We start from the raw sequence: 13,508 nt of genomic DNA, 5'->3' as shown, positions 1-13,508 counted from the left end.
TTTTTTTTTTTTTTTTTTTTTTTTTTATCGAAAATAAGGTTACAATCCAACTTTTTTCTTGCTTTTATGCTTTTTATAAAATTTTTATATTTGAATTTTATGAAAATTTAGTTATTAATGTAATATATAGTGTGGAAAAAAAAAAAACCCAACGACCTAATCTAATGCAACCCGAAAATAGAGGGTAAGGTTGAGTTAGGTTGCTAACTCTGACCCGAACATCTGAAAATTTTGGATAGGTGGAAAAAACAAACCATTTTTATGTTTTCATTTTATTCCTAATTTGAAATTTAAATTTTAAAATGATAAAAAACTTTAATAAATATAATAAACTCAATTTAATTTTTTTTAACCGAATTAATAATAATAATAATAATAATAATAATAAAAAAGAGATAATTTGTTCCAATATAATTTAAAGAATTAAAGGGAATAAAAATGGAAAGTTTTGGGAGTTAAAGTGGGTGGGGAATATTTTGGATAGTGAAAGAAGTGGGAAAGTTTGGTACCAAACATCATAATTGTTCATATTTTTGTGACAATATTTTTTAATTTGTAAAGTGAATTTTCGTTCATTTCAAATTGAGAAAGCTACCTCTCCAAAATAAAAACAAAAATTTTCTTGTCGACGACGCTCGTTAACTAATCGGGTATCAGTATTTTCTTATAAATTAGGAACGATTTTTTTTTTTTTTTTGTTGGGTTGGTTCATGAGTTTTCCGAGTGGAACAAAATTTGGGGTGTTAAGAAAATTCGATGATCAAAAAAATCTGAAGAAGGGTTATGAACAAAAATTCTTTGGGTTGAGTTCGTTCATGAGTTTTCCTAAAATCTGATGAACGGTTAGGAACAATTTTTTTTTGTTGGGTTGGTTCACGAGTTTTCCTAAAACTGTACGAAGCTGAATATAATCTGGGGTGTTTAGAAAATTCGATCATAAAAAAATCTGAATATTTATTGGGTTGAGTTGGATTGGTTCATGAGTTTTCTTTGTATCTCTTGCAATCTAGATAAGTTACCTACTAAGCAAAAACTATCCCCGATACCAACCCGAGTTATTTCAGCATGTTTTGTTCTTACTCACATATATCTTAGGAGATTTTTTAAGCATAGAGTTCTAATGATTGAGCCATAAAAAAGGAAGGTGTACATCTTTTTCTTAGTCATCATATCCTCAAGATCGCTCTCATAGGTTATGGTCTCAGTTCATTCACGTGCATATTCTTCACTCTAACATCACACCGAACCCTCCAACTTACGAACATTCTCATCATACTATTCCATAACAAAAACTTTCAAACCTAAACACTCAAGACCGTTATCAAAACCGTAAACCAAACATCCCTAGCTCACGGACACACAATCAAAGAGTTTCAACTAACAAGATCATATGATATCAATGGTGTATAAATGAGTATAAGGAGAGTAATGGCATTGATATCATGATAGGGGAATAATATTGGTGCATGGTACCGTCGCTACGCACAGAGATATGAAAGAATGGTAAAAGCCTGAGATTTTGCTTACACATCTTCTGAAAGAACACTGCCCCATTTGCTTAAACAAGAAGGCTTTTTGAGTTTCTATGAGATCAGAAGAACACAGCCACAAAGCTTCATAGCTTTTAGCTACCTTTGTCAGATCCCTCTCTCTCTCTCATCCTTTAGCCATCATAATCTTTGCAAAATATGATCATTGTTCTTACCAAATGCTTAATAATTATGAGTTTTTGTTGTTAATCTTGTTTGATCGTAATATTTTTAAGTATATTTGATAATCGTTTTGTTTTTTTGAGGTTTAAGTTCGTAAATAATTCTTTCTTTTGAGTTGTTCTGTCAGATCGGTCGTTCAAGACCTTTGGTCTCTATCCGGACCCGATGAAAAAAATTGGATCACTTCTTATGGACTCGTTGAGAATGATTCAGATCTAGTTCATGACATATTAGAAGTAGAAGGCGCTTTGTTGGGATTGGGATCCTCGCTGACAGAAAAAGATTGCAGTCGATTTGATAATGATCGGGTGACATTACTTCTTCGCCCCAAATCCAAGAATCCCTTAGATATGATACAAAATTGATCTTATTCTATCGTTGATAAGAGATTTTTTTATGAACAATACAAATCGAAATTTGAAGAAGTGGAAGAAGAAGTGTGGGTATGTTCGTTTATTTTGTTACTTTTAGTAAACGTCTTCAAAATCGAAGCTAAATTTTGAAAAATTAGTGCGTTTGATAACGTTTTTTCATATGTAACAACTCAAGTCCAACCATTAGTAAATGTTATTCGCTTTAGCTCATTACGTATCATCGTCAGCTTCACGGTTTTAAAACGCGCATGTTAGAGAGAGGTTTCCACACCCTTATAAAGAATGTTTCGTTCCCCCCTCCAATCGATGTGGGATCTCACAATCCACCTCGTTGGGAGCCAACATGATAAGTAACGGGCCAAATCGAAAAATATCTACTTGATACTTCAAAAAAATTACAAACCCATTAAACAGTTTTTAAAATTCACAAACTTGCATAACGGGTCCCCAACCCTTGGAACATACTACATCCCCAGGTGGCTAAGAGCCGACATCGAGATGCCAAACCTTCCCGTCGATGTGAGCTCTTGGGGAAGATCAGCCTGTTATCCCTAGAGTAACTTTTATCCGTTGAGCGACGGCCCTTCCACTCGGCACCGTCGGATCACTAAGGCCGACTTTCGTCCCTGCTCGACGGGTGGGTCTTGCACCCAAGCTCCCTTCTGCCTTTGCACTCGAGGGCCAATCTCCGTCTGACCCGAGGAAACCTTTGCACGCCTCCGTTACCTTTTGGGTCCTTAATGTTTTCTCGACTAAACCTAATCATTTCAGCGTCGAACCTAAATCATTTGCACAAAACTTCCCGACACTTCCAGACCCGTCTTTTCTTTTCTTTTCTTTTTGTGTTTTCTTGGCCAAACAAGAACCAATAAAAAAAAAAAAAAAAAGTTGGAATTTGAATAGGGTTTTGAGAATAATGAAAGAAAGAGAAAGAGAAGAGGTTTGTTTTGTTTGCTTTTTGAGAAATAAAAATGAAAGAACAAAAATTGTGACAAAATTATTGAGATTTTGTTGTTGTAAATAATAAAGAAACAACCAATCTCAGATTTCTACTCTATGCTTTAGCCTTTGTCTCTTTCTGTTCGCAATTTAACGTAGAAGACACCAACATGCAATTCACACAGACAAGATCTGTCTGTCCTTTACCTCAAAATTAAACATATCAACCCTACATATATATATACATATATATATATATATATATATATATATATATATATATATATATATATTCCTTGTCACAATCACACTTCTGAAGAAATCGGACTTGCACGGGTGCGACAAGCCAATTAATTCTTGCGTCGCCTAAAACCAAGCGACGTATGCTCGAACATCTGGCCCCGGTTTAAGAAGAAAGTGTAAGAAAAAGAAGGTGAAGAGATTTCGAAATTAGACAACGTATGCTTGAGTCTCTGGCCTCAGTTTAAGAAAAAAGTTTTAGAAAACAGGGGTAGATAGATTTCAAAATTAGGCGACGTATGCTCGAGCCTCTGGCCCCGATTTAAGAAGAAAGTTTTAGAAAACGGGGTTTGAGAGATTTTGAAATTAGACGACGTATGCTCGAGCTTCTGGCCTCGGTTTCAGAAGAAAGCTTTAGAAAACGGGGGTAGAGAGATTTTGAAATTAGGCGACGTATGCTGGAGCCTCTGGCCCCGGTTTAAGAAGAAAGTTTTAGAAAATGGGGGTAGAGAGATTTCGAAATTAGGCGATGTATGCTCGAGCCTCTGGCTCCGATTTAAGAAGAAAGTCTTAGAAAACGAGGATAGAGAGATTTCGAAATTAGGCGACGTATGCTGGAGCCTCTGGCCCCAGTTTAAGAAGAAAGTTTTAGAAAATGAGAGAGATTTTGAAATTAGGCGACGTATGCTGGAGCCTCTGGCCCTAGTTTAAGAAGAAAGTTTTAGAAAACGGGGGTAGAGAGATTTTGAAATTAGGCGACGTATGCTCGAGCCTCTTGCCCCGATTTAAAAAGAAAGTTTTAGAAATTGGCGGTAAAGAGATTTCGAAATTAGGCGACGCATACTCGAGCCTCTAGCCTTGGTTTAAGAAGAAAGTTTTAGAAAATGGGGTAGAGAGATTTCAAAATTAGGTGACATATGCTCGAGCCTCTCGCCTCGGTTTAAGAAGAAAGTTTTAGAAAATAGAGACAGAGAATTTCGAAAGAGAGTTTTGAAAGCAAGATTTAAGAGATTTAAAAAGGCAACAACAACGGCTTACAACATATAACTACCGGGTAGCGGGTATATATATAAGGGAATCAATGATGGATTGAGGGAATACTCGATGACTAAGTAAATGACAGATACATGAATGATTCGATACCACGTGGTTATTTCCTATACCAATAACGTGCAATATTCTTTTCGGTGGGTGGCTTAATCATAAGAACTCAAAAATTATACGTATTTGGCTTAGAGCAGTTCTATGTTGGGTGACTTCGTGAAAATTATTTTTAGGAATCATGTGAGTCAGGATAAAACATACTAAAAGAACCCGTGTTGTCGTGGAGATAATCTTCACTATTTGAAGTAATTTAAGACGATTGTTGATTCGTGGAGGTAATATGGTCGTGTCGTTGGAGAATGTCAGGGTCATCGAGTGATGAATTGAGATTTAACTTCTCGAATCAACATTCATGTGGAGTTCGATAATTTTTTGGGTTTTATTGTCTTAACATAACGTCTCGAGCCAACCAAGATACAACTCAATTTCTTACACATGGTTATGTGTACAATACGTTCATATCTACCAAACTCGATAGTCATGCACCCTAGACCTCTCTAGATATGCATTACTTTCATGTATTTAGAATCTCGGGACATCCACGAACATGCATGCTTCAACATTCAATGGCTTTTACGTAAATACGGGTTCAAAACATCAATTTAATAACACGATGCAATATAGAATAAAGTTAGGAAGTCCAGATCAGCTCTCTTGAATCCCGCTTCCCAAATCTAACTCAACCACGATGCAAATAGGTCCGATGAACTAAAATTTAACCAAAAATTATCTCAAAAGCAAGAATCGATACCTAAAATTGACGGGTGTTACCCAAATTCTTAGATCTCGACACATCGAGCTTGCTTTAGTGTAGTACACTAGGATGATTAAGACTATTTGTGTTCATATCGTAAAAGTTAGATGTAGCTTGAGAGAGATAAAGAATAAATTTAGCTATAAAAAGTCAATACTCATAATTCCATTTTTGATCTTCGCTAATTCATTTGTATTTGTTCGAGCGATTGATGGACAAAATGGAAAATCGATCAAATCCCGTTCAACAATGATTTCAAAAATTATTCTCGCTTGACGAGCTTTTATAGGTGAAAATCATCATTAATCCTCGAGAAACTTTGCTCTTGGAACACATTAGGTCTAGGTTAGGTAAGGACGTTCATACGACTTGAAAATCTGACCAGTCCAACTTATCAACCCGAACCATAAAGGTTGAGTTGAGCTATATTTCTTTTAGTTTAGGTCGGTTCGTAGGTTAACTCTTTTCTGTTGGATCAACTCGACTTTTCAAAAATAGGGTTACAATCAAATCCAACCCTACCTTATTTTCAAAATTATTACGAAAATAAGAATATTTGATATTTGTAATAGTAAGATAGGTAAAATTTATGAAATTTTAGTTATTAATATAACGGAAATAAATAAATATTTTTAAATTAATAATAATTTGAATTTTCAATTTAATTTATTTAAGAAAAATCATATTTTAAATTTAACCCAAACATACCTCACAGTTCACCATACTGTTGACTGTTTGATTTCGACATAAAGTGATTCGTCATTTTCTTATTGGAAGTCTACCTTGTCTCCTCTTGTCTCCGCCGTACACGTGGCAGCTTTTAGTCACCGTACGGTCTGTTTAAAAAAACCTGGGGCTTCCTCCTAAAACCACTCTAACCCCACCCACACACTGCCTTCATCAGATTTTGCCACGTCAGATCAAATGATTTCTTGCCTACGTGGACCTCATAATTTTTTTTTTGGTTTAATGGAAAAATGTGTATTAATTTTTGTAATAAACCAATAAAATTCTAAATTTTTATGAATATTATAATATTTTTAGTTTTGTTTCTTGGAACTTTTTAGAAATGATGTAATTTTATTTTAAAATAAAAAATTAAATCTTAATTATTTACCTAACGATTAAATAAAAAAGTAAGACAATTCAAAAGAGACAGTTCGATTTTTCAGCTATAATATTGACTTGTGTTTTTCATAGATCAGGTTGCAATAATTGATCGACTCTTTCTAAGATTGAATCGTTAAAAAAAGATTGGGTTGTTGACCACCTTTCAATAGTCAAACGTCTTCTCCCGAGACTTGAAATGTATTTTAACCTAGAAATCCAACATCATCGATCGGAGAGGGGAACAAAACGCAAATATTGTTCTCTCCCCTCGAACAAAGCGACTCTCTTTGAGGCCAGCATTAATTCCTTAAATTAGCCGATATGTGACTTCCATCATCTAACACCTCCCCTCGAACAAAGTGCGCCTCTCCCCTTAATCGAGGCTCATTTACCAATCTATTGGGACTAAGTTTAGGGCATGACTCTGATACCATGTTAGACGAACACGACTTTCAACAATGGTATGATATTATCCACTTTGAGCATAAGCTCTCATGGTTTTGTTTTGGGCTTCCCCAAAAGACCTCATACCAATAGAGTTAGTATTCCTCACTTATAAACTCACGATCATTCTCTAAATTAACCGATGTGGGACTTCCATCATCCAACAGTGGGATCTCACCATCCATCTCCCTTTGGGGCCCAATGTCCATGTTGACACTTATTCCCTTCTTCAATCGATGTGGGACCTCCTAATCCACCCCTTTCGAAACTCGGCGTCCTTGCTGGCACACCACCTAGTTTCCAACCCCGCTTCGGGGCTCAGCCTCCTCGCTTACACATCACCCAATGTCTGGCACTGATACCATTTGTAACTACTCACTGCTAGCAGATATTGTCCTTTTTGTGCCTTCTCTCTCAGGCTTCCCCTTAAGGCTTTAAAACGTGTCTACTAGAGAGAGATTTTCACGCCCTTATAACGAATGCTTCTTCTCCTCCCCAACCAATGTGGAACCTCACAAAACCTCTTCTTAACAAACTCGTTTTAAAACCTCGAGAGAAAGCCCTTGCCTATAAAGGGAAAGTTCAAAAAGGACAATATCAATTAACGGTGAGCATGAGCTGTTACATGCATAGATATACCGCAAATTAGTATCATGACGTGACGTTTTTATCTTAATGATGTTTAGTTTAGGGAGTTCTATTAATTAAATTAAAAAAACAAAGAAAGTTAATGCATGTGATAAGAATTCTAGATGGTTTATGATGAGACGTTGTTGAACCTAGAAAGTGATCATAGCAATGCATAGTCACCACAATAATTGTTAGACAATGCATGGCTTAATGATATGATTTCAATCTTGAACCATAATTTATATTTATATTTATAATTTACTAATTTCTATAATTGATTTCGTTTGGTTTAACTCAGTTAACCACGACAAAAGTCACATGCAATAGAGGTATTCATGGGTTAGGTCAGATCAGATCGGGTTCAGACCTAATTAAAATGTTCGGGTTATAATCTTTTCCCGATCAAGTAACCCTTATCAAATAATGAACTCTACTCAATCCGACTATAGGTGTGTAAATAGGTTGGGTTAGGGAAATCTTCTAAACTAACTCGAAATTTTGGATTTGTTGGGTCGTTGACCAGGGTGACCGACCTAAATAGAGTTCACAACTCAACTCTCTATTTTTTAGTTGGGTTGTCGGAGTTATTTTTTTTTAGTTATTTATGAGATATTCCGATTATAACTAAAATCTCATAAGGTTAAAATATGAAATATTCACAAATCACTAACATCGGTTACAAACGTCAAATATTTTTAATATTCATAATAATTTTACGAGTATGGTAGGATTAGGTTGGGTTATAACCCTAATTTCGGGATATCAGGTCAATGGGTTATTTTGTTTGTTAATAGTCCAACACAAACCTTACGAGCTAGATTAAGCCGCTCGAAATTTCAAGTCAATGAGCTTTTTTTTGTAAATAATCGACCACGACCTTTACAAGCTAGATTAAGTTGCTCGAGATTTCAGATCAATCGATTTTTTCTTTTGTTAATAATCCAACACAAACCTTACGAGCTAGATTAAGATGCTCAGGATATCAGGTCAATGGGTTATTGTTTTGTTAATAATCTAACACAAACCTTACGAGCTAGATTAAGTTGCTCGAGATTTCAAGGTAATGAATTTTTTTTTTCTTTTTTTTTTTTGTTAATAATCCAACAAAACCCTTATGAGCTAGATTAAGATGCTCGAATATCAGGCCAATGGGTTATTTTTTGTTAATAATTCAACACAAACCTTCCGAGCTAGATTAAGCCACTCGGAATTTCAAGTCAATGAGCTTTTTTTGTAAATAATCGAACATAACCGCTACATTAAGTTGCTCGAAATTTCAAGCCAATGAGTCTTTTTTTTGTAAATAATCGAACACAACTTTTACGAGTTAGATTAAGTTGCTCGACATTTCAAGCCAATGAGTCTTTTTTCTTTTTTCGTTACTAATCCAACACAACCCTTATGAGCTAGATTAAGATGCTCAAGATATCAGATCAATGAGTTATTTTTTTTATCAATAATCCAACACAAACCTTACGAGCTAAACAAAATTGCTCGAGATTTCGGATCAATCTTGTACCTATATATATATATATATATATATATATATATATATATATGTGATAAAGCACAAACCAATAATTATATCTTTTGAAATAAAATTCAATTCCTTTTCATTTTTTGGTCACATCAATACATTTTCATTATGGGTTTCTTTGAACCTAAACAAAATTACAAAAATTACTCATCTAGAGAGAGAAATGCCTAGAGGGAGAGAGTCCCATGTGACATACTTTTCCAACAAATCTATTAGGGTTTTGGATCCCAATGAAAATAATAATTAACTTTTTCCACAAAAAGGTCATTTATTTTTTAATATGCCAGGGATCTCCACCATGGTTTTGTGGGGTATTTGTGTAATTTCACATGGTAAAATCATCATTCCGATCAACTTAGGAGACTCGAACAGCTAACATCTACCACGAGGTAAATTACTGTTTGTTTTATTTAGAGAATGGAAAGATTATAAAGATTTAACTTTTTTTTTTTTTTTTAACGGTTGAATCTTTCTTTGATTGATTAGTGTGTAATGTTTTGAATTTTCAATATATCTTGGAACAGTTCTAAAACACTCACTGTATTGTTATGGATATGTAAAACACTTTTAGTAGATGCGTTTTAAAATCGTGAGGTTGATGGTGATACGTAACGGATCAAAGTGGACAATATCTGTTTGTAGTAGGCTTGAGCTGTTACAACTGGTATTAGAGTATGATATCCAACATTGGTTCGGGAGAAGAACGAAACACCCTTTATAAGGGTGTGAAAACCTTTTCTTAATAGATGAGTTTTAAAGCCTTGAGAGAAAGCCCCAAAAGGACAATATTTGCTAGCGGTGGACCTGGACCGTTACAAATGGTATCAGAGCCAGACACCGGACTATGTGCCAACGAGGAGGCTGTTCCCCGAAGGGGAGTAGACACAAGGCGGTGTGTCAGTAAGGGGGGTGGTAGTCCCACATCGATTGAAGAAAGGAACGAGTGCCAGCGGGGACTCTGGGCCCTGAAGGGGGGTGAATTTGACAAGGCTCGTACATCGATTGGAGATAGGAATGAGTGTCAGTGGGGATGCTGGGCCCTGAAGAGGGGTGGACTGTGATATCTCACATTGGTTGGGGAGAAGAACAAAACACCTTCCCTAGCAGACGCGTTTTAAAGCCTTGAGAGGAAGTCCGAAAGGAAAAACCCAAGAAAGACAATATCTAGTAGCGGTGGACATGGGCAGTCGTAGACAAGGAGGTTGGAGAGGAAACGAAGCATTCATTATAAAGGTATGAAAATCTCTTCTTAGCAGACGCGTTTTAAAACTATGAAGCTAACAGCGATAAGGAACTTTTTGTTATAGATATTTTGAATCTTTGAAAATATTTTCATTTTTAATTATTGTTTTTTTTTTTAAAAAAGAAGCCCAATTATTCATAATTGTCTTGGCCCATCTTTGGTTAAAGTGGATTATGGGCCATTGAAATGCATGTTTACATAGAGGAGTAGGGGTATAATGGGAAATTGGCCATTACCATTCGAATTTTGGCTAAATTAATAAAAATGTCCTAAACTTTGTAATTTGTTTCAAATATACCCCAAAACTTTCAATAATACCTTGAAAATTTTATTAATTTCTGTATAGTTTAGGTTGCATGTAAAATCATTCAAGCTCGACATGATCAATCTTGCTTGTGGAGTGATTTGAATCTCAAGCAAGTGTTCTTGCCTTGAGATATTTGATCAACAAGAATCATTCAAGTTAGACATGATCAATCTTGCTTGTGGAGTGATTCGAATCTCAAACAATGTTCTTGCCTTGAGATATTCGATCAACAAGGTAATATGAATCTTACTCCCTTTAGAGTGATTTCCACGTATCAAAGAGTATTTTTTTAATTTTTCAAAAAAGTATAGGTGCTTTTGAAGTTTTTAAAAAGGTTCGAGAATATTAATGAAAATTTTGAAAACTTAAAGGGTATTTTTTTGAAAATTTAAGGGTATTTATTGAACATTTTTAAAAATTAAAAGAATATTTTTGAAATAAGTATTAACGTTTCCATTGACAATGGTATTTTTTAATGTTTAATGGCATTTTTTTTTAAATTTAAGAGTATTGTTAGATAAAATACATAGTTTTAAGAGAATTTTTATTAATTTAACTTTGAATTTAATAATCATATTACATCAGAAAATATCCCTAAATTTTATATTTTATTTCAAAAATACCCTTTTAACTTTTAAAAAAATCGTCACAATACCCTTAATTTTTAACTATACTTAAAAAAAAAAAACTCTTTTTTTAAAAATTTATTAATACAAACTTGAAAATATTTCAAAAAATGTTTTTTTTATCATTAGTAAATGTACCAAACAGTCAAGTACAAAATTTAATATTGATTGACTGTCCCTGTTATATTGTTGTTAACAAATACCACTATTTTTTGTTTAGGATCTTCCAAATCATTCCCGGGTCGGGACCCTTTTTTTTTTTTTTTTTTCTAATCGTTCGATAAAAAGATTCTTTCTCTTCCTAAAAAATAGGAGGTAGAACCAATAAACATTTCTTTTTCTATTCATCCCTATAGTTGAATACCTCATTCAAGAATTGTTTTTGATCCAATCGGTAGGAATCAATAGAAAAGAAAAATCCCTCATGATACACCTGATCTCATTCAAGAGTTGTTTTTGATCCAATCCATAGGAATCAATAGAAAAGGCAAATCCCTTATAATACAGCCGATCGGTTATTGATAGTCCAATCCATAGGAATCAATAGAAAAGGCAAATCCCTTATAATACAGCCGATCGGTTATTGATAGTCCAATCCATAGGAATCAATAGAAAAGGCAAATCCCTTATAATACAGCCGATCAGTTATTGATAGTCCTATCCATAGGAATCAATAGAAAAGGCAAATCCCTTATAATACAGCCGATCGGTTATTGATAGAGTGAATAGATTTACCATTTCTTGAAATCTCTCCTCTAATGAAATATTAATATATACTCATCAAATATATTAATTCATTAGAATGTTTAAATAAACATTACATTCAAAAATGAAAATAATTAAAAAAAAATTAAAGAATAATAAACATCCTAAAAATAAATAGAAAATTGTGAACGGAAAATAGAATAGATGGGGACGGACGAGGAGGCTGTGAAGCAGAGTTAAATTTGAAAATATGGATTCCTTCTGCTATGTTCGAGACTCCATTTCTTTTCCAAGTCTCTCGCATTGTTTCTTCTCTTTTTCCCTCCTCCTCTCTCGCTGCGAGGAACCCATTTGAAGAATGCATTCATTTGGGTATCGAGCCAACGCTTTGGTGACCTTTGCGGCTACCATACTTGCTATCATTTGTGCTCTGGCTTCGTTTTCTGATACCCTCAAATCGCCTTCACCCATGGCACAAGTTCAGGTCTCTCTTATCTCTTTCTGGGTTTTTGTTTTCTCTCTTCCTTTTGGATCTGTGGTTTGAATTCTCTTGGATTTTGGTTGGTTTTTGATACTCATTTGGTGATTTGATTTGATACCCATTAGGTTTTGAGTATCAATTGGTTTCAGAATCAACCTAATGGAAACGATGAGGTATGGTTTCATTGGCTTTTCTCTTTGAGTTCGTGGGAATTTGTGTGAGGAGAGGGATTTTGAGGTTAATTGTGTAGTTGATTTCATTTTTATGAACGTGATGAGCTTTATGACCCCTTTGTTCCCATCTTTTGGAGTACGTGGTTTGTTCTTTGATGAATTGGGAGATTCTTTATCTGAAAATGATTGAAAATGGCTGGGGAGAAGACCCCATAGGTTAGTGTGAGATCCAACGTTGGTTGGAGAGGGGAAGGAAACATTTCGTATAAGGGTGTGGAAACATTTCCCTAGTAGACTCGTTTTAAAACCGCGAGGCTGACGGTGATACGTAATGGGTCAAATCGGACAATATTTACTTAGGGTGGGCTTGAGCTATTACAAATGGTATCAGAGCCAAACAGACACTGGACAATGTGTCAGCGTCTTGCTGGACCTCAAGGAGAGTGGATTGTGAGATCCCACGTTGGTTGGAGAGGGGAACGAAGGATTCCTTATAAGAGTGTGGAAACCTCTCCCTAACATACGCTTTTTATAAACCAGTGAGGCTAATGGTGATACATAACGAGCCAAAATGGACAAATTCTACTAGCAGTGGGCTTGGGTTGTTACAAATGGTATCAAAGCCAAATAAACACTAGGCAGTGTGCCAGCGAGGACTCTATGCCTCAAAAGATGGTGGATTGTGATATTTCACATTGGTTGGAGGGAGGAACAAAGGATTCCTTATGAGAGTGTGGAAACCTCTCCCTAGCACACGTTTTAAAAACCGTGAGACTAACGGTGATACGTAACGAGCTAAGGCGGACAATATTTACTAGCAGTGGGCTAAAGCTGTTACAAATGGTATCAGAGCCAAACAGACACTAGGCAATGTGTCAGCGAGGACGTTGGGCCTCAAAGAGGGTGGATTGTGAGATCCCACAATGGTTGGAGAGGGGACAAAACATTCCTTATAAGGGTGTAGAAACCTCTCCCTAACAGACACGTATTAAAAACCATGAGGCTAACGGCTATACGTAATAAGCCAAAGTAGACAATATTTACTAACCGTGGGTTTGGACGGTTACATATTACCAACAAAAAAAAAAAAAAAAAAAAAAAAAAAAAAAAAAAAAAAAAAAAAAAAAAA

General features: G+C 35.1%; 1 protein-coding gene across 1 annotated transcript in view; it reads left to right on the top strand.

The window, feature by feature from the left end:
• Window positions 1-11,997: 11,997 nt before the first annotated feature.
• LOC111465704 (signal peptidase complex subunit 3B-like) overlaps window positions 11,998-13,508 on the top strand; it is a 3,231-nt gene continuing 1,720 nt past the window's right edge. The window contains exons 1-2 of the mRNA XM_023110216.1: window positions 11,998-12,209; window positions 12,332-12,379. Of these exons, the coding sequence (XP_022965984.1) occupies window positions 12,084-12,209; window positions 12,332-12,379 (174 nt within the window). The 5' untranslated portion in view covers window positions 11,998-12,083. The remainder of the gene's footprint in view (window positions 12,210-12,331; window positions 12,380-13,508) is intronic.

This window comes from Cucurbita maxima, unplaced genomic scaffold (genome assembly GCF_002738345.1).
Source record: "Cucurbita maxima cultivar Rimu unplaced genomic scaffold, Cmax_1.0 Cma_Scf00029, whole genome shotgun sequence".
NCBI classification, from domain to species: domain Eukaryota; kingdom Viridiplantae; phylum Streptophyta; class Magnoliopsida; order Cucurbitales; family Cucurbitaceae; genus Cucurbita; species Cucurbita maxima.
This window is presented reverse-complemented; position numbering and strand designations above follow the sequence as displayed.